The sequence below is a fragment of the Adiantum capillus-veneris genome, chromosome 24 (genome assembly GCF_014529385.1).
Source record: "Adiantum capillus-veneris isolate H3 chromosome 24, ASM1452938v2, whole genome shotgun sequence".
Classification (NCBI taxonomy): Eukaryota; Viridiplantae; Streptophyta; class Polypodiopsida; order Polypodiales; family Pteridaceae; genus Adiantum; species Adiantum capillus-veneris.
The window spans coordinates 90,835,466-90,857,683 of NC_140954.1; the positions used below are offsets into that span (position 1 = coordinate 90,835,466).

The 22,218-nt window shown below is 43.5% G+C and overlaps 1 protein-coding gene across 1 annotated transcript; it reads left to right on the forward strand.

Annotated features, from left to right (window-relative positions):
• The first annotated feature begins 619 nt into the window (after positions 1 to 619).
• On the forward strand, positions 620 to 18,045 carry LOC147426749 (alpha/beta-Hydrolases superfamily protein). The gene is made up of 5 exons (XM_086498719.1): positions 620 to 806; positions 5,954 to 6,090; positions 6,167 to 6,296; positions 6,853 to 7,044; positions 17,658 to 18,045. Exons 1-5 carry the CDS (start codon positions 681 to 683, stop codon positions 17,865 to 17,867), a joined length of 795 nt encoding a protein of 264 aa, XP_086354845.1. The 5' UTR covers positions 620 to 680; the 3' UTR covers positions 17,868 to 18,045.
• The last annotated feature ends 4,173 nt before the right edge of the window (positions 18,046 to 22,218 follow it).

A 22,218-nucleotide genomic window follows, 5' to 3' on the forward strand; every position in this document is an offset into this window, starting at 1 on the left:
TTCTTGAAGGGTATCCTCCCTGGGGTGTCGTCTCTTGTAGCGGATTAGCGGGCTAAGTACAGCAGATGCCCAACATCGTTGATACAAGGAAGTCCATTGGCGATAGACATTCAATCGTGTGGTGAGTAAGCGTTATCATTTTTTGATTTTTGACACTGAGAACGTAGTTAATGAACGCATTGAAAATTGCACGCTGTCGTGGGAATGACACGTTCCCTCGTATTATAAAAATTGGGGAAGATTGTGCAAACTCCCCCATGCAAGGAGACTTGCATGTTTTTTTTTTTTTTTTGAACCATAAAAATGGAACAACAAACAATAACATTGACATCTTCTATGATCATGAACATTGAGCTTGACAAAACTCTTAACAATCCTTGTGGTTTTTCGCGAGGTATCCCTCTGAAGCATTATGATCAGTAACCAATTTTTGTGGAAGTACATCATTGAACCACAACGATCGATATCTCAAACACTATCAGGTTAAAAAATCTTTCATGAACACTCTCTCTCTCTCTCTCTCAATTTCCAATATTTTATTAGATCGCAATTCGATGGAACATATAGCTAACGAATCACTCTAGTTCTTTAGTAGTGAGGCCCCTCCAGGAGTTCTAACGTCGCGTTGGGCAGTCAGCTATATTTTGAAGTGACACTGGTGACGAAGAGTAAAGACGGTCATGAGAGTTCTGGGTCGCGTAGCAGAGCCCTTCCGGCTGCGTGTCGGTCCTGCCACGCTCAGGTCCATGGTCACCTCCTCCTCCTCCTCCGCCTTCGACAGAGTCCACATCAAACGCGGCGACCAGGTACACTCCCCCTGCAAGCTTTGTATGTATAGCTTTGCCTCGGAATGTCTCTCGAGTCTTCATTTGCATCTGCCATTCCTCGGGTGTTTGCACATTGAGTTGTTTACCAGCATGCTCTTCTTCATGCAAACTGAGTGCACGAACGCACCCCCCCCTAGCAACTTAGTCTTACCCGCCCTATCGTCAAGAGATTGCCTCAAAAGGTCTTTGGAGTTAAGCTACTTGGGTTCCTAAGGCACGTAGCAAATGCAAAAAGGGATTTGCATCAGGACCTCTATGTGGAGCCTTTTTTTTAGGATGGAATTTTTTGAGCAGAGTGCAGAAATCAAATGAAATGAGAGAGAGAGAGAGAGAGAGAGAGAGAGAGAGAGAGAGAGAGAGAGAGAGAGAGAGAGAGAGAAGCAAAGAGAAATAGAGAAACCACATAGTGGGAACAACGATTCAAGAAGAAGAGAAGGCTATTACAAGACGAGAATGGGAGTAGGAGGTGAAAAGCGCCAATGGGTGCTCCAGACCTAGTAGCTGAAATGAGATAACCAATCTTGAGAGGCAAGAGTGGCCATAATTTGTGCCTTCAAGGCTCAAGACAAGCCCATGACCCAATAAGACGCCCCATATATTGCTTTTATGAATGGCCAAGAGAGGCACTATTGGGGCAATTGTTGAAGTACATCCCCCTAATCTGTCCAGCTCAGCGGATGATAAACTTGACATTGAGATCAGATACTTCTTTTATAAATTTTGAACACCTTTTTTCCACCTCATTGTGTCACCATTGGTTACTTGGTTCTTTGCTTAGAGAATGTCCTTTGATATATATATATATATATATATATATATATATATATATATATATATAGAGAGAGAGAGAGAGAGAGAGAGAGAGAGAGAGAGATGCGAAGGGAGAGAGGCTCGCTTTGGCGGAGCCCCTTCTCAGTGATGTTGAACATCAGATGACGAGACTGACTATTTCGTAACGAGACATTAAGTAAGGTCGTTGCTATAGGCAATTGTCTAAGGTCGCCATTGGAACACAGATGAGGCTAGGGCTGAGAGGCCCATGACGGGCCCTTGTGGCCAGTCATGAGGAGGGTGGCTAGTTCAACGCGCGCGAGAGAGAGAGAGAGAGAGAGAGAGAGAGAGAGAGAGAGAGAGAGAGAGAGCATTGTTGCCATCGATTGCACCTCCAACTTGCCTCGATTTTCAAGCATGGCCCTTTCCCCCGAACCAAGTTGTGGTTGCTAATGAAAGTAACAATCTTCACTGCAACAGCAATGACTGGAGCAATCCAGTCTAGCTTGCCGATGTCTTTAGAAGGTTGTTCAAGCTGTTCAAGCAGTGTGCCATGCAAAAGCACATTATCACATGCGGATTGTCACAAATGCGGGCACCACGTGCCAATAGAAAAGAACAAACTGAACAACTTTAAGCACTTCAAATAACAACTGAACTGAAATGGAGAGAGAGACGACACGCGACATGGAGTGGCGGAATTCCACCCCAGAGAGTATTGGCCCCAAACCTTGGCGCCCCTTTCGGTATTTCTTTATATTGCATCAACACAGTACAAGCCGGTACTCCAAACTCTGCACCTTCGTACTGAAGCATGCCAGAGAATGAGCCCTAGCCTCATATTTAAAGGCCCTTGGCCTGAAAAGCAATTTACATGAAAAGCTTTCAAACTCAAAAGCTTCTGGTCCAAAAAGCAGTTTACATGAAAAACTTTCAAACTCAAAAGCTTCTGGTCCAAAAAGCAATGCCAAAAGCTGCCAGCGCAATTTACGGAAATCCGTACAGCTTGCCACGTCATCATGTCAGCGCAATTTTCGGAATTTGTCTGTTGCCTTAGGGTTAGGGTTAGGGTTTCTGGCAGAAATTAGGGTTTGCAGGTTTTAGGGTTAGGGTTTCCAGAATTAGGGTTTCAGCAGTTAGGGTTTTTGGCAGAAATTAGGGTTTGCAGGTTTAGGGTTAGGGTTTCCAGAATTAGGGTTTCAGCAGTTAGGGTTTCTGGCAGAAATTAGGGTTTGCAGGTTTTAGGGTTAGGGTTTCCAGAATTAGGGTTTCAGCAATTAGGGTTACCACGTCCTCACTCTGTGACACTTCTTCTACTGCTTCTTAGGGTTTAGGCCCCTCGGTCGGCATCTGTAAGTTGGCTCCATTCTTTAGGCTTTGACACGTCAGCAGTTTGTTACACGGATAGTGGCCCTCTACAATAGCTGTTGCTGTCCTGTTTGATGCCTCCCCATCTGTGACAAAGGTCACAACGTGTTGCTCACCGATCGTTTCTATGGCTGCTGTCCACTTTGCAGAGAGGAAATCAGCGGACTTGCCACTCTCGGTGGCATCATGAGAGTGCATAAAGTACATCTCTTCACTCGAGTATTGCGACGAGGCCATGAATAGATCTCTTCCTTGTATCGCTCCATCCGTCAGCAATGAGGGAAACGCCATGTTTTGCCCAAAGCCGTTGAATATTGAGTGTTGCTTGCTCCAGGATCGTCTTCTCTCCATCGAGCAAAGTGGTTCAGAGAGCCTCTGAAGATAGTGGCACATAGCCGGTGCCATACTCTCCTATCCGTTACACCATAACTTTCCAATACTCCGACCTATTTCGATCACACATAGAAGAGGTTAGTATCAAAAAGGCGGAAACGACGATAATGGAAGAAATGAGAGAGAAGATTAATACCGGGTAGAGAAGAAGAAGGGAAAATGAGGGTCTTTGGGTCGATACCTTTGCGTGCGGGCTTGGATTTATGAGTGAATTGCCGATCCTTTTCCTCAAGCTCCTTCCTCTTCTCGACGCTTACGTTGGTGCAAAATTTCACCTCATGTCCCGGCACTCGAAGAAAGTGTACCCTCACTTTGTCATGCCCTCCTTTCAGTGTGTAAGAGCATAACTTGCATGCCCATGCACGAGAACCTCCTGCCGCCGACAAGGTGCCCTCCAAGGTCACTTCATCCCACCACGACCATTCCTTCGCCTTTTGAGTATTGCTAGCTTGAACGGAGGGGGTTGAACGAGAAGAAGAGGCCATGGATAATTGGAGAAGAAGAGGGTTTGAAAATTGAGAGAGAGAGAGAGAGAGAGAGAGAGAGAGAGAGAGAGAGAGAGAGAGAGAGAGAGAGAGAGAGGGCTTGAAAGTTGAGAGAGAGGCTTGACTCCGTTGAAGCCTTGAGAGCAAGCCCAAGGGAGAGAGCTTGAGAGCTTGAGACCCGAGGGTATAGCTTGAGAGCAAGCCTCAAGGGAGAGAGAGCTTGAGAGCTATTGGCCTTGTGACTGAAAGGGGTGGGGGGGATTTATAAGTCTCCAGCCTAATCCTCGCGAGAACCCGCATCCTGTGGTTGCAGATCCTCGCCAAATTCCCCAACTAGTACCAGATCGTCGTCATCGACACCATTGTCGTTGTCGACATCGTCATTGTCATCGCATTCTCCATCTTGACGACGATACCTTCATCGCCATCGTCGTAGATCCCGGACTTGATGACGGCACCATCTTCGTCATTGTCATAGTCTCCATTGTCGTTGTCGACATCGTCATCATCAAGTTCACAGCATCTAGACCATTGTACCGGATTTGTGCAGTCTATAGCATAGACCTCTCTTGCCATAGAGAGGGGGGCCCTTGGAGGGTGGTTTGAGAACCGTTTGGTGTTGTATTCTTTTCTCTCTCTCTCTCTCTCTCTCTCTCTCTCTCTCTCATTCTCAGCACTGTCATTCACAGCAGCATTCACTTTGATTGTGATCATTGCACTTGTACTCTCTCTCTAAGAAGAACGGAAGGCTCTCCCTTCCGTAAGTAAAAAGGAACCCTTGAGCACAGTTCGGAGCACTCATCCTGAGCACTATCAACATTCACTTCCACTGCAACTTACATGTGGGTCTTGATTTTGTGTTTGTGCAAAAGTGTTTTAGCCCCTCTTTTAATTTTTAAGTTTGGACTTTTTAGACCTTATGAAGATAGAGTTCTTCTTTATCCCTACCACCCACTTAATTAATTCAGAGTTACCGGGGAACGCCCCCTAGCCCCCGTTCCGGCGTTCCGGGGGGCAGTTCCCTTCCCGAACGTTCCGAAACGTCCCGGAACGTCTGACGTTCCAGGTGGCCAGTGCAAACCGGAATGGCCGTTCCAGAACGTTCCGGAACGCCCCCGGAATGTTCCGGAATGCCCCTGGAACGGCCAACGGCTACAAACAATTTGGCAAAAATTGGAAAAATTGAAGTAAATGTTTGGGCTTCTTTTTGAAGTGTGCAAGGCCTCAAGGACTCATAAAATGCACCCCCCTCCCCCTTTCTCTCCACAAGCTAATCCTCAAGGGTCAAGCTCTCTCCCTCTCACACTCTCAAGATCTCTACCTCTCAAGACTCACTCTCTCAAGGCTCAAGGCTTCAAGCCTTCAAGCTCTCTTCCTCTCCCTCCCACTCTCTCAAATCTCTCCCTCTCCCTCTCCCTCACTCTCTCTCGAGTCACTCCCTCTCACTCTCTCAAGCTCTCTCTCTCTCTCATCTTCATCTAGTAATAGCAAGGTTGAATGGTCTTCAAAACGAGTTTTTTGTGAGTATTAGAGTCAAAGCACTCTAATACTCCTTGTATTTAAACACAAGGAGCTAAAAAATGCACTATTTGGGTGTTTTTTAACCTCCCGTTCCGCGTCGTTCCCGTTCCGGACCCCTAGCCGTTCCCCCGTTCCGCGGGGATCCCGTCGCCGTTCCCGTTCCGCGTTCCGGGTAACTATGAATTAATTACCTTTGGGATAATTTACACCCTTTTCTCATCACCTTGGAGGCACAGTCTCACAGCACATGAAAAAATAGTGGTTGTGATGGAATTGAGACAACTTAGCACTTTGGAGACCATTAGGGAAAGGCAGATATGAAGCAAAGGGTACAGAGTATTCAAATATGAGGATGCAAGCAGAGGAGGATACAGCCAGGCCAAGGGTGTTGCAACTTGTGTAATGTATGTGATGACTCATGAGCAGTACTTTATCAATAGCAAATCTATTTAATAAATCAGTCTCTCTGGTTGACTCTTCTCCTGGGCATAACTGCTTGGATAATCCAATAGCAGTTTTAAGTATGCCATTTCATTTTTTTTCCTGTTTTTGCTGCAGTTTTAACTTCAAGCTGTTGCTTGTATGCAGTCATTTGATGCATATGTATTAGGGGAACCTGCTGCTCCAGGTGTGATTGTGCTACAGGAGTGGTGGGGGGTAGACTACGAGGTGAAGAATCATGCTGCCTTGATTGCTAGCAAGGGGTTTCGCACTCTTATACCTGAGTATGCTCGTATTGCTTTCTAAATGCTTGCCAAGCTTTGTTCTTCCTAGTGAAGTTTTTGTAGAATAATTTTGCAGCTTGTATCGTGGGAAAGTAGGCTTGGATGCAGCTGAGGCACAACATTTAATGGACGGTCTTGACTGGTCCGGAGCTGTGAAGGATGTAGCTGATTCTGTAAATTGGCTGAAGCAAAATGGTTCTTCTAAGGTGCCTGTTTCTCTTTTATTTTGGTCCTCCAACTCATCTGGTCATGGTGTCAATATGGGGTGATATGCATCATCATGCCTCGGTGTGTTCACCACTAGTCCAGGCTCATGAGTCTGCATGAACCTGGACTAGTGGATCCATCCAGGTGCAACGAGTTGTTCTTTGTCAATGGTGAATAAGGTGAACAGCGCAAAAAAAGGAGTCTCTTAATTTACATCTCACATGAATCTTCTGCATGTTGTCTCTCAACTGCATTTGCGCTGATGAGGTGAATGGGGATGTCCAACTATATTGTTAATATTCTGCATGTTGGAGTTGATGATGTGAGGGGGGAATGCTTAACTATTCTGTGTTCGTGTTATGCATGATGGAGCTGATGGATGACTGCCAAGCGTTTATACCTTACAATTTCTTCTAAGGGAATTTGAGCCATTTGTGGACTCATCTCTCTGTGCATGGGCGTGTATGAGTCTGAATGTCCATGTTTCTGTCTGTTTGGTAATTTCTTTTGGCCTTGCAATTTGGTTTCCTGTAAGTAAAAATGGTGTTTTGTAAGGTTGGAGTTACAGGGTTCTGCATGGGTGGAGCGCTTTCACTAGCAAGTGGTGTGCTAGTTCCTGGATTGGATGCAGCGGTGGCCTTTTATGGTACTCCACCTCCTGAATTGGCTGATGTATCCAAGTTGAAAATTCCAGTTCAGGCTCATTTTGGCGAGCTTGACAACATTGCCGGCTTCTCTGATAAGAAAGTAAGCAATCAAACTTTACGCTCCTATATTTATCAAACTGGTATTTTGTTGGGTATTCAATGATGAGGTGCTTCTGCAACTACTTTGAAGAAACGGTGTATTATGATTTAATTGTGAACACAATTTTCATTTTCAATGTTGATCCGGGAGAGTCTTGACACCAGTCAAATTGTTGGGGGTGCAATGTTAGGTTCAGCGGAAGTGTTGATGGTGATAGCTTATGACGTACACAATGTTCCTTTTACTTAATGAGAGATGTGCAAGGAATAGAGAGAGAGAAGAGAGAATAGAACTGTGAATGAAGGTAAGACTAACATCAAATGGGGTCCCAAAGGTCCCAAACCCCCTCCAAGGGGCCCCCCACTCTGTTGCTAGAGTGGTATTTGCTTTAGATTGCTCAAATGCTGATACAATGGTTCTAGATGTTGGGATGCTCATGGCATTATGCACTGAATGCGAGTTACTTGATGGTACTGAGAGACTAATGCCGAAATCTGAAAACGCTATGCTGATGAGGCTGAAATTACTAACGCTGAAGGCTACTGAGACCGAAAATCTGCAAGAGGCTGATCTGCTCCAGAAATGCAAGGGGTGCTGATGGTAGATGCTAAAAACGCAGATGGATATGGGAGCATAGGCTGAAATTTGCAAACGCCAACTGATCTAATGGCGATGATGATGATGAAAACGCTAGGCTGAGGCGCTTCTGGTACTAGGGCTCTGGCTGCCCATGCATGGGGTACTGACTGATGTGTTCAACCCAGGGCTGCTTATGTAGGTATGGCAAGGGAGGTGGAGCAGGAGAAAAAGCCCCGGCTTCTAATAGATGTCACTTACCAATAATTATAACTTACTGATAAGAGGTGTTTCACATGCTTTAAAACTACCTAGGCAAGATCTAAAGCTAAAGTCCTAAGTGCGAACACTCCCTAGTGCCTACATCTAGCACACTGGTAGATATTCCTGTGCAATCAAAGGGGTATGCATCCTATCTGAAGTGCAACGCTCTCTTTTAAAGGCGAATTTTTGAGTCATCGCTCAACATCATAAATTCAAAAATTAAATTAGCATGAGTTTAAGGCGGCCGTGTGTGGTCAGGACTGCTTGTAATCTGGGGATTGGGCAATGCAAGTCACAGTTGTTTGAGAACCTTGATCTGACCACTAGTAAGGGTGCATTTAGATTGTCCACGTTCTCCGCCTTGCACTCATTCACACCTCGACGGCCAAGGATAGAAAGCGACAACGTGGTCTGTAAGGTGCAGCGGAATGAATGTTTGAACTTTGCTCAAGATGAGTGCTCCGAACTGTGCTCAAGGTTCCTTTTGTTCTTATGGAAGGGAGAGCCTTCCGTCTTTAATGAGAGAGTGCTATGATCACAAACAAAATGAATGGACACTGTGCGTGCAAGTGTATGAGACTGAGAGATAGAGAGAAGAGAAATACGACACCAGAGACGACGTAAAACCCTCCTCCGAAGGCCCCACTCTCGTCGGCGAGAGTGGTCTACTAGTGATCGAACAAACTGGTACAATGGGAATGCATGTGACTGATGCAAGTCTAGGCTATGTCGGAGTCGACGATGGGGATGGCGAGACCGACGCTATGGCTGAAATTTGCTGTCCTTCTACTGCTGTCCCAAAACGCTAATGTCTGAATTCTGCTGCAGCTGAAAATGCTATGGAAAACGCTGATTCTCTGCTGGTCTTTATGGCTGAATCTGATGGTCTTTTAGGGCTGAAAGTGATGGTCTTTTAGGGCTGAAACTGCAGTCTTCATTGCTGAAAATCGCCATGCTAAATGCTGCAAATCTGGAAACGCTAGGCTTGGGAAAAACGCTAGGTACTGAGTCCTTCTTGCTTGGAGGAGAAACCACCAAGGGGTTCTTGCTTGAGAAGTTGCCTGTTGAGCTTGGAGCTCCTGCAGCCTCTTCTGCCAATTAGTGCTAGTTTAGGTTTGCTTATATACAAACTTGCTCAATTTGCCCTACCTACTTTCCAACAAAAGTCACTTAAAAATAATAAGTGAAAAATGTCAAAAATAGGTAAAATAGGCTAAATGCATTGGAAAATTTCCCTAGAGGATTTTGATGGGAATGCTCATGATCATGCTGTGTGCAACCAGAGGATATGCATCTACACCAAGTGACTGGGCATGCACGGTCTACGAATAGACTCACAAAAGTGCCAGATCACTTCTAATCTAGAGTGACTGGACTGACTGAACCCTTGTTGTGATGTAGCTTGTCCACGGACACAGGGTTGGATGTGTCATGTGACATCCCCTCCTTTTTAAAGTGAGGTACTGGTACCGAACTGTATGGCGTCGAGGGAGATCTCCAATAGCATCCGGAATCCTGGAAGGGACTCTTCGCCGGCCCACTCTGATGTGTGGGTCGTGTGGTACTTGAACTTCATAAAGGTCTGCAAAGCTTGCTTCTTTGGGCCGCGCCGAAAGCGACAGTCTTCTGTGGCTCCTTCGATGCTTCAACTTCGTCTTTAGTCATGCTTCTTTCTCCTTCAAGATTCTCCATGGCTGAAAATTCCTGTATTTCCAACACAAAACCATGTACATACCTATTCTATGTAAAGTGATTGGAAAGATTCTTGTCTTCCTCAAAAACTGTGCAAGCAATGTAGATGAACAAAGAGACAGAGTGCCAAGCTGTTCACCACACACACGCAAACAATGAGATCGAATTTTTCTCTTTTGATCTAAAGCAATCAACTGTGGCAATTCACAACGGAAATGCCCATGCTTGGTGCTCATACTTTCATGTGCTCTTTCTACGACTGTGTCGTACCAAGGAAGAGACATGGAATGTGACTTTCTTGAATGCATACTTTTCAGCTTTTCATGAAAAATCCACATACATTCGTGCTCATTCATGAGTGAAACATGCTCAACGTACAATATGTCATGCCTAGTAAAAGGGATCACATAAAGACGCCGACTAAAATACAGGAAACGATCACGAATGAAACACTCGAACAATGTGTGCGTATGAATCATGCGAACACATAATACTTCCTGTGAGGGTTCTTTGGCCATAGGCTCGAGAACCAAGATTGATCCTTCGTGATTGATCGAATCTGCAACGAGGTTAGCTTCGCTAGAAAAAGCATCTACTAACACATCATCCTTGTGAACAATCACATCATCTTCATGCAACTCATCATGCTTGTGAGAAATCACATCTTGATCATGCAAATCATCATATGCTCATCATTATCATCCAAATCATCATGCAAATCAATGTCATTCAAATCTTGTGTGTCATGCTTTGGAGAAGAAGAGACTGAGAGAGTCTCCGTCTCCTGAATCTCTTGCATCTGTGCCTGAACTTGAGAAAAGAGTCGCAAGAACTCTTGCATGTGTCGGTCGCTCTGTTCTTGTCTTGCTTTGGCTGCCTTTCTTTCTGATTCTCTTCTGCTTTGCTTTTTGCGTGTCTGCGATCCATTTCTGCTTTTCTTTCTGCGTACCTTGCTTCGCGTTCTAACTTCATGTCCATCACCATCTTGTCGAAAGCCTCCATAGGAGTTATGCAATCCTTTCCTGGTGGGGAAAATTCTTTGCCTCTCTCATGTTCATCACCTGTATGCGAAGTATCCATTCCGCTTCGGGTGATGAACATGCACTATGATCTTTGGTTCTTAAGTTCACCTTAAGTTCACGAGGAACTTGGGTTCTTGAGGGTCTTGGGTTCTTGGGTTCTTGAGGTTTTCTTTTGCTTGCAATCTGTGTTTGAGAAGGATATTCTCTTCACCCGAGTTCTGCTCTTTTCCGCGGGCGCACCCCTTGGCGGCCTTGCGCTCACACCAAGGTTGCTTTTTCCCACCTCACATCGATTGGCCGGCCGCTAAGTGCATGGTCTGCTCTCAGTGAGTGAAAAGAGGCACAAGGGGAAGCTGGACAAGCCCTTCTTTCTTGGGATTCCTGTCACTCTTCAAAAACACGATTAGGAATCGACACGCTCAAGCGATCTTGGGTTCGTGCGACCGCAACAAGCAAAAAAATTCTTGTGATTCTTGTGGTTCTTTCCTTGAGTGATATAGAACATTGCCAAAGCTCTGATACCAATGTAAGGTGCAGTGGAATGAATGTTTGAACTTTGCTCAAGATGAGTGCTCCGAACTGTGCTCCAGGTTCCTTTTGTTCTTATGGAAGGGAGAGCCTTCCGTCTTTAATGAGAGAGTGCTATGATCACAAACAAAATGAATGGACACTGTGCATGTGTTGCTAAATTGGCTTTATTTGACAAAAAATAATTCTAAATGAATTATTGGATTTATAAGTGAGAGGGTTTTCTCGCTTGGAACAATAGGAAAAATAATTCTAAATGAATTATTGGAATTTTAAGTGAGAGGGTTTTTCTCACTGGAGACATCCGAGTACAGAGTATTCATGGTGTGTCATTCAAAGTAATGACGGGAGCACTGTGAACGGGAATATCTGTAAGGCCACTAAGAACGGGTACTTCTGATGCGTCACATCGGGAAGTAGTATCCGATCATCTGGGAACGGACATCTCTGATGCGTCATAGGATGGGTGACATAGAGCATCATGAAGGGAATTGTACCGTAAGTTCGGTAGGAAAGGACTAGGTGGTGGGTATTCTTGATGCGTCACAAGGTGGGTGACGGGTGCATCGGAAAGGGGATATCCATAGTCGAGAGGAAATCCGAACTGGAAAGAGGAATATGCGTAAAGACGCAAGCACAAGAATAAAGATGGGTTGTGAGAAGCTTTTCTTAAAAAGCGGAAAATTTTAACGAGTTTTCCAGGAAGAGCAAATGCTTTCCCGCGAGGAATCTATGTCTGCATTGCATTTGTGCATGTGGTTGCATCCAGGGACGCCTGGGAAGTGTTGTGAAAAGCATTGTTTTAAACTTATAAGGTTTTATTGAGTTTTTGGGCAGGTTTAGACCAATTTTAAAATATGCCGACCGTGCACTTAATAAGTGGGCAGCCACTTAGAAAATAAAGCAACAAAACTAGCCAGCGAATTCTCTCTCCCTATTTCGGGTAGAACAGAAAAAAAAAAAAAAACGGCTGCGATCTCTATGCAAGTAGCTATTCATGCCGTGGTGAAGGAGCTATAAAAGCACCATATGCCCTCACTGAAAAAGGGTTATCAACCTCAACAAGAGAAGACTCTGCCGCCAGATAACGCAAGAGATCGCAAGACTACAAAGCACGGAAGTCGCTTTTTCCACGCAAGAGCGACATGTATCTATTGTGGATTCGTCATACGAATTGTTGTCGCATGTTTGCGTGTGTGTTTGCAGGTACTTCATCGCGAAGGAGAAGCGAGAAGGCTTCGGCCTACGCTTGGGAATTCCGGGAACGGAATTCGGAAATTGTTTGTGGAGTCTCGACTCCGAGTACAGACAGAAAGAGGATTGAGAGCTCGTCTCTCGGATTTCCCTTACGAGAAGGAACGACCATCGAGTCAGAGATTTAGAACGGAGTGGTTTTCTCCGGTTCTTGTGCTTGTAAAAAGATTCTTCCTAATAAAGGATTCTCTTTAAGAGGGGGGACCAACCAATCTTCTGGTCCCGAGTACTGTGTCGATCTTCTCACTCTCTCTCTCTCTATTTATTTCTCTTTATATCCTTTGGCTTCAGTATTAAGTGATAAATTCTATTTATCCGAGTATATTTTATATTTTTATGCGCTCCCGTTTCCTCTCTTTTTTTGTAAAGGAGGACGACTCTGGGAAGATACGGGAAGAAGTGATGACAAGCCAAGAGAGAAGTAAGCAGGCGGAAACCTAAGTCCTGCAGGAAAAAGCTCGCAGAGTTGGAATTTTTTTTTTCTCTCTGCAAGAAGTCGACACAAAACTTGGGATTCTCTGAGAAGGCTCCAAGAGCATGATGCTCAAGAACCTAGAGAATCCAAGGAGCGGAATGCTCGAGATCCTTCAGAATCCAGAAAATATCCATGAACATCAATCCATAACCATAGCCAAGAAATCCCGTCATTCCAGGAAGGATATGAAGAAGGTCTTTAGACCTCAGAACCCTCTGGTCAAGTTTGATACTTTTGACGGAAGGGAAGATGTTCCGAAATCTACCGCTTTCATTCGACAGTATGAAGTTGCCTTTGCAAACGGCAATTTTTGAGAAGCGTCGAAGGTGAGGCATGTGACCAAACACCTCAAAGGGAATTGCAAGTACTTGGTGGTATACCAAAGCTCTGCAAGGAACTTACAACAAGACTTGGATTCAATTCAAGACTGAATTTTCGGACAAATTTTCGGAAAAGATTGGAAGGAAGTGCCGCCATGCACAAGGAATCTTCGGATTGGAACCGTCCGCCTACGTTGAGCGATAGCCCGAAACAAGAACCTTCTTTCAGGTGATCTAGACTTTGTTTGTGAAGGAAGACATCGAGATTAACACTCTATGACTTGGGCATTCCTTATGTGGGAGGACACAAGAGGTTTAATATCCTCTAGACTAACAGCGCAGGATTATGCGCAAGGACAAATACCTAGATTGATTTCTAGGAGGATTATTCTTCTTGAGGTTGAGAGTGAGTTAACAGATTCTTGTATGAGGAAATTTCCGATCTGTTGGAAAGACACGAATGACGAGTTCTTACATGGCTCATAAGTTTAATGAATGGTGAAGGATATCCTCGAGGTACTAGAGAAAGGACATGAACCGGTAAGGTAAGTATTGAATTTTTGAATTTTTGTTTAATTTAATTTTTAAGTTCTCTTTTGAGAAAGGACTAGCTCAACTCACCATTGAGCAAGAATTGGAATCTTTTCGGTTTCTCTCTGGTAGTTCAGGTGGACCTCTACAGTTGAGGACAACTGTTTATAAGAGAGGGATGTTGCTAAATTGGCTTTATTTGACAAAAATAATTCTAAATGAATTATTGGATTTATAAGTGAGAGGGTTTTCTCGCTTGGAACAACAGGAAAAATAATTCTAAATGAATTATTGGAAATTTAAGTGAGAGGGTTTTTCTCACTGGAGACATCCAAGTACAGAGTATTCCTGGTGCGTCATTCAAAGTAATGACGGGAGCACTGTGAACGGGAATATCTGTAAGGCCACTAAGAACGGGTACTTCTGATGCGTCACATTGGATGGGTGACAGGGAGCATTGGGAAGACGTATTCGATCATCCGGGAACGGACATCTCTGATGCGTCATAGGATGGGTGACATAGAGCATCGTGAAGGGGATTGTACCGTAAGTTCGGTAGGAAAGGACTAGGTGATGGGTATTCTTGATGCGTCACAAGGTGGGTGACGGGTGCATCGGAAAGGGGATATCCATAGTTGAGAGGAAATCCGAACTAGAAAGAGGAATACGCGTAAAGACGCAAGCACAAGAATAAAGATGGGTTGTGAGAAGCTTTTCTTAAAAAGCGGAAAATTTTAACGAGTTTTCCGAGAAGAGCAGACGCTTTCCCACGAGGAATCTATGTGTGCATTGCATTTGTGCATGTGGTTGCATCCAGGGATGCCTGGGAAGTGTTGTGAAAAGCATTGTTTTAAACTTATAAGGTTTTATTGAGTTTTTGGGCAGGTTTAGACCAATTTTAAAATATGCCGGCCGTGCACTTAATAAGAGGGCAGCCACTTTGAAAATAAAGCAACAAAACCAGCCAACGAATTCTCTCTCCCTATTTCGGGTAGAACAGCAAAAAAAAAAAAAAAAAAAACAGCTGCGATCTCTACGCGAGCAGCTATTCGTGCCGTGGTGAAGGAGCTATAAAAGCACCACATGCCCTCACTGAAAAAGGGTTATCAACGTCAGCAAGAGAAGACTCTGCCGCCAGCTAACGCAAGAGATCGCGAGACTACGAAGCACGGAAGTCGCTTTTCCCGCGCAAGAGCGACAGGTATCTATTGTGGATTCGCCATACGAATTGTTGTTGCATGTTTGCGTGTGTGTTTGCAAGTACTTCATCGCGAAGGAGAAGCGAGAAGGCTTCGGCCTATGCTTGAGGATTCCAGGAACGGAATTCGGAAATTGTCTGTTGAGTCTTGACTCCGAGTACAGACGGAAAAAGGATTGAGAGCTCGTCTCTCGGATTTCCCTTACGGGAAGGAACGACCATTGAGTCAGAGATTTAGAACGGAGGGGTTTTCTCCGGTTCTTGTGCTTGTAAAAAGATTCTCCCTAATAAAGGATTCTCTTTAAGAGGGGGGACCGGCCCATCTTCTGGTCCCCAGTATTGTGTCGATCTTCTCACTCTCTCTCTCTCTCTTTTTATTTCTCTCTATATCCTTTGGCTTCAGTATTAAGTGATAAATTCTATTTATCCGAGTATATTTTATATTGTTATGCGCTCCCGTTTGTTACAGCGTGCGAGTGTATGAGACTGAGAGATAGAGAGAGAAGAGAAATACGACACCAGAGACATTGTAAAACCCTCCTCCGAAGCCCCCACCCTTGTCGGCGAGAGTGGTCTACTATTGATTTGCACAAACTGGTACAATGGGAATGCATGTGACTGATGCAAGTCTAGGCTATGTCGGTGTCAACGATGGGGATGGCAAGACCGATGCTATGGCTGAAATCTGCTGTCCTTCTACTGCTGTCCCAAAACGCTAATGGCTGAATTTTGCTGCGGCTGACAATGCTATGGAAAACGTTGATTCTCTGCTGGTCTTTATGGATGAAACTGACAGTCTTTTAGGGCTGAAACTGATGGTCCTTTAGGGCTGAAATTGCAGGTCTTCATTGCTGAAAATCGCCATGCTAAATGTTGCAAATCTGGAAACGCTAGGCTTGGGAAAAATGCTAGGTACTGAGTCCTTCTTGTTTGGAGGAGAAACCACCAAGGGGTTCTTGCATGAGAAGTTGCCTGTTGAGCTTGGAGCTCCTGTTGCCTCTTCTGCCAATTAGTGCTAGGTTAGGTTTGCTTATATACAAACTTACTCAATTTGCCCTACCTACTTTCCAAGAAAAGTCACTTAAAAATAATAAGTGAAAAATGTCAAAAATAGGTAAAATAGGCTAAATGCACTGGAAAATTCCTCTGAAGGATTCTGATGGGAATGCTTATGATCATGCTGCGTGCAACGGGAGGATATGCATTTACACTAAGTGATTGGGCATGCATGGTCTACGAATAGACTCACAAAAGTGCCAGATCACTTCTAATCTAAACTGACTGGACTGACTGAACCCTTGTTGTGCTGTAGCTTGTCCACGGACACATAGGGTTGGATGTGTCACGTGACGTGGTCAGCCTGTTGGTTAAACTCTTGCCGAGATCAGGAGAAGCTCAACTCAGGCCCGTGCTTAGTGCCGTAAAGAGCAAGGATGTAGTCCTGTTCAAGGTGTAAGAGGTCTCCCATCTCTTTGGCAAGTGCACTCTTCTATTAGCACGAATACCCCTCTCCTTCTTTCCTCGTCACAAGGAAGTGCCAGTTTGAACCCCGCCTAACTGTAAATATTGCCCTTCAACTAATGATTATGCTCATTGCCTTGCACTCTTTGTAGAATATTCACTACCTATATTGTCCCCTCACAAGATAGGGATTTGATGCCTGATAGGCTTTTCACTCCTCCTCAAGAAGAATGGCTCTCCAGGGTCCAGGACCCTCTTGTTAAATGGGCTACTGGTAATAGAATACTTCCTGCGTAATCTTAGCATTGCCCAAGGGATCAACAACCCTCCCACTGCCCAATCTCAAGTGCACCTCTAATGCAATACCATATCTGAATTCAATGTCTTTACTTTGTGGTTCCAGCGACTAGAAATATTGGAGGCATCCTTCAGCAGCTTCCTCCTCCCAGCTTTGCCCTGGTGGCCCGAAGGCCTCACAGTCCCCATTTCAGGTAACATCCTCTTCGCAACTACTCTCATTACTCATACAGGTACTCCTCAGCCTTTTAACTTGTGGTCTTGTGCGAACAGGCTCACAAGATTACCGGAACACTTCCTGGGCTGTCTTAAACCCTAGAAATAGGAGTTACAGCTTGTCCACATAGACATGTGACATGCAATCTTGTCTTTTCTCTACTTTGCTCTTCTTTGAAGAAAATCATTGCTTGCAAGATTCTAGTGATCCAAAACCTTAGCTAACAAAAAATAAGAAGAGAGACAGACAAAATAGAGTGTTAGACAGAGAAATAGTCATATAAAGACTTAAGAGAGATGCAAAGACTGTCAGACACATAGATATAAAAAGAGACTGATCTGGATGAGAAGTTTTGAAAGATGGTGACTATGAACTATTGCCTGCTTGAAGGAAGGATTTTGTTGCTTATGTCTGCTCTACCGTTTTGCCAAGCTCTATGCTCTTGGTCTCTGACAGATTGCCTATTTCTTGCATGATAAGACTTTTACATGTAAAGGATTTTGCTGTGGAAAGGTCCACGTTGAGGATTTGGCAACAACGAAATGAGCTAGCTGGCCATGTGGAAAACCGGCTGAAAACCGGTTAATGTTTTACTTGATCGGTTTTTACATAATATTGCTACAGTTTGACTGGTTTTGCTTGAGGCAAATGAGTTAATTTTGTACTCATTACTGGTTTTTTTAAGTAGTTTTCTATCGTCTTGAAAATGGCTCATGTGAGGCTTTTGTGGTGCCTTTAGTATGGTCATAACAACTCACCAATCTCCTTGTGACTCCAGGCAGCACGGGAACTCGAGGAAAAGCTAAAGGTGTCGGGTGTAAATTATGAGATGCATATGTATCCGGGTGTGGGACATGCTTTTCTGAATAGCTCTCCAGAGGGCAAGAAGCGGAAAGCTGATTGCGGTTTTGGTGGACACGAGGATGCTGCTGTCTCTTTGGCATGGTCAAGATTTGAAGCTTGGCTTAGGAAGTATTTGCAGCCATGATCAAGCTTCAAGATTAAGTTGGTCCTTTGTGACTCTTAAAAAAGAAAAGGACAAAAGGAAGCAAGACCGTTACCATATGCAAGCCTCCAGGTATGCCAAGGCGAAGGGTCATTTTCGCCTACTTGTCTATGCAAGTTAATCTCATATTTTTTATCATACAATCAGCCCCTGAACCATCTCTCTCTCTCTCTCTCTCTCTCTCTCTCTCTCTCTCTCTCTTACTGTGCTCGTTTGGGGCAGCTTGCTGCTGCCTTAGTAATGTTTTATGGAAGGGTTTTTCAGTAAGCATAGGGCTAGGTGAAACAGGGGCGGGTGGGTTGCTCGGAAGCTTCTCTCTCTCTCTCTCTCTCTCTCTCTCTCTCTCTCTCTCTCTCTCTCACACACACACACACACACACACACACACACACACACACATTACATGCCCGTCAACTCATAAGATTCACTGACATAGCGGAGAAGAAAGACTCCACATTAGACCTGGATGGTAGAGAACTAACAAAGAAGAAGAGCCACCCCCCTTAACAAGATTTGGATAGCTCGAAAAGACCTAATGAGCAAGAGGGCTCCATTTCTCGAAGAGGCAAGGACTTGTTTCATTAGAAAAATGGTTATTCAATGAGAACTCATGGCCCCCCATTTATATAGATGATGACCTCACACCCATACAAGTAGAACATAGATATGCATGCATGCCTAGGGTGCTCAAAGCACGTGAAGGAAGGAAGAAGGCATCATACCGCAATGGCCGGGTCATCATTGATAGCAAGGTCATTGCATAGGGACTTGTGGCCAACACACATGAGGAGATTCACCTTGTGGTTTGGAATTGCAATGGTGATGTATAGACACACCCCGAACGACTAGAGAGGTGAGGAACATTCAAGACATTGTCCCAGAGACCCACAAGAGCCCAGAAAGGGGCCTACTGAAGATCCACGGATTGCAGTGGGAGCCTACTCATTGGAAGTATATATGCTAGAACACTTCCCGAGGGCTTGGAGGAGTGGCCATTCTCTTCATACATGAGTGGTAGAGCAGGATATAGATTGTAGCACGAGATTCAAAGGCTCCTTTCATTTGGATCCGTTTAGAGATTACGAAAGAGCAGATTATATGCATCGGCCTTTGTTACTTTGCACCCATGGCTCAAGGTGGAACCAAATGTAAAATACAGCGCGTAAGGTATGTAGTCCTTTTGAATTGAGGTTTGAGTTACATAAAAATATGCACTATTGGTAAATAACCTAAAAAATAGAGAAAAATTAGGAATTTCACAAGAGAAGCCTATGAACATGTAAAGTATCACTTAATATAGCTAAATGAAAAGGCGTACTTGCATTAAAGATCAACCAAGTGCCCTACCATGATATGAACATGGGACACAATACCAGATTTGAGTGATAGCATGACAAACTATTCCTTTGTATTTTCATTGTTCAATACCATAAACTTAGAAGCATCATCGCTCTATGAGAGACAATGGACATCATACATGATTGAAGATCCAAAAATCGACTAATGATTATCAAATATTGTAGGTACAAAACTCAAAACTACAATCATCTCAGCATGAGAAGTTCATATCAATGTCAACTACAAAAGCTCATAAACCAGCAAAACTACTACATAGCATGAATAATACTGAAAAAAACCAACGGAGTCAAAAGAATCAATCTCTTTCAAGACAACTAGTTTGGAACTTATCGGATATAGAGAGCTTTGTCTAGAAGAGAGAATGTCTCTATCTACCAAGACATTTCCTTGGCCCCTCCATTGTAAAGACCTATGGGTGGTCTACATCCTCCTCCAGATCGTGCTCCTTGCGGATAGGAGGCTTTCCTCTGTGAATGCTCTCACGTCATTCACTATCTGGATCTTGAACTCTGTCCATAAATGGAATGCTATATGTTCGTGCTTGTGATTTGATCACGTTGATCCAGACTCTCCAATTTCCTTTGAAGGCACCCAAGAATCTCCTTGTGTTCATCTCTCTTTTGTTACCCAATGTCCTTTGTAGTTGGATCAAGCACCATCTTCACTTGTGTGGGATCTACTCGCTCATAGGAAAACCAGCCAAACCTGCATTACATCCTAGAGTAAAATCAAAGAGTTAACACTCGAACAGAATTATAGATAACCTTGTTCCCAAAGCATGGTAGGCTCACACAAGCTTCATGTTGGCTCTACAACAAACCAATTTGTGTGATTGTGCAATGCTCAATTGATTGCTATTTTGGTGGGGATCAACGAGTAAGCACTCCTGTTGCGCTCACAAGCACCCACAGAGCAACCCTTCAATTTAGAAATAACAATGCTTGTGAAATTGTAGACCATACATATTACAAACCACAGAGTTGAAAGCTATCAAAATGTTGATGGTTTAGGATTTAGTATGTATGTGCGAAAGTAGTTCTAACATTGTGAGAGATTGGACCTCTGTCCAAAAGCTCTCATCAAGAACACACCTCCGGATGTACTTAGTGGTCTCTTGTTGGGAATTGTGTATGTCTCTCCATTTGGGATTCACCATACTTTGCATTAGTGAATCCCTTAGCTTGAAGAGCCTATGGAGCACTAAATACATAGAGGTAAACTTGGTTTTTGAAGGCCGGACCATATCCAACTTGTTGTGGGTTATCTTTGTAGCATCATACATAATAGGCAACAAGGTGGTTCTCTATTCCCTCCATGATAGTAATTCAAGCCAAGGTGCAAATCATGGAGTCGAAACTATGTTGGAAAACTCTCGATGTCATTTCACCCATTGCCTTGCAATTTGATGCATTATTAGTGACAACTTGTACCACATTCTCTACACCAACCTCAAGGATGGCATGTTAGATGTGCATGTATATTAACGTGTTTTTGGTAGATTGCTGCATTTTTATGTAGTTTAGGCTATAACTTTGCAAAAAATAAGCCAAAAATCACTATTATATACATATTTGTACACGCTAGGGACCTTATATCTGTTGATTGTTCTCATATCTCTAGATGGACTCTCATATGGGCACAAATGAAAAAAATGAAAGAAATCAAATTAAAAATACAAAAATTTACAATCTTAGCTTTGAAAACATTGTCCGTATAAAGTTCCTAAAGTAACATTCAGTATGCCTCTCCTCTCCTATTTGAAGGCTTCTTGGACGACAATGAGGTGCCAACGTAGTGTTGTGCATGGCTTAGAACGTCGTGTTTATGCATAGCTTTGATTGGCTTTACCATGCAATTAAAAGCAAACACTGCAATTAGATTGCTCTTTCTTGTATGGATTAGCCTTGGTTCATGAACTGTGACAATCTTTTACTTTGACCATTTTTGTTTGTTGTTATATGGGTTTGAGCTTGGTTTGACCTTGTTTTTGACCGAAGCTTGTGCTTTAGGAGGTTGTTAACTCAGTTTGTTTCTTTGGTTGCTCCTCCTTCTTTCGTGTCCACACCATCTTGGGCTTCTACAAAGTTTTTTTCATCATTGTTTGAGGTTGTTATTGCAATTTAGGTTTAGGTATCCAAATGCAATTTGGTTTGTCGTCAAGAGCCTTCTTTGATAGCCGCATTTTCATGGTTCCTTGCATGTTTGTGCCAGTTGTTTGTCGCACTTGTTTGCTTTGCATAGGGTTTCTAGAAGTAGTTCGTTCTAGGAAAATCACTAGGAGCAAAAGATACTATTCAAAACCCTTCAAAAGTATGTATCGTTAGTGTTGGCTTACCAATCTGAAACTAGTTTGTACGTTCTAATCCATGGTGTTCCAAGTATCATCTTTTGTGCAAGCTTTACATCTTTTAGTATATAGAATAAATGTTGATAGGTTACTCCATCTATAGAGATGTTTATATGAGTTTTGCCTAGGGTTTTACATAGATGTATTGGTAGTTTTCAAATTTGTATATGGATCCATCATCTTTGTTATCATGCCAAAATAAGCGATGGAGTCCATCACATTCATTCAAGCACCAATATCCACTAGAATTCTTTGTGTTTAACTCATTGATGATCCAACATTCATTCTAATATCTTTCCTCTCGAGCAATTTTTTTTGTTGGCCGGTTCTACAAGAGGTTGGATTTCTTTGTGTTATAGTGCTTTAGAAACATAACGATATAAGCTTCTTTATGACATTGTTCAATCACTTCCCACTATTGCAGCTTTTACTGTTTGGATGCATGTAATCTATTTGACAGTTCATTGGTCAGAGATTTTAAAAGATTATAAAATGGCAAACTTGATAGGTCCACTTGGCAAGACATCTTCTATAGAAATGGTGCATTCCTTTATTTCTGAGCTTTGAGACATGCTCCTTTAAGGAGTGCACTAATAGGTACCCTTTTTTTAATCAAATGAGAAGCGA

Coding starts and splice junctions, on each gene's coding strand:
- LOC147426749 (XM_086498719.1), top strand. CDS start 681: ATGAGAGTTCTGGGTCGCGTAGCAGAGCCCTTCCGGCTGCGTGTCGGT. Junction 807..5,953: donor ACATCAAACGCGGCGACCAG/GTACACTCCCCC, acceptor GCTTGTATGCAG/TCATTTGATGCATATGTATT. Junction 6,091..6,166: donor TTTCGCACTCTTATACCTGA/GTATGCTCGTAT, acceptor ATAATTTTGCAG/CTTGTATCGTGGGAAAGTAG.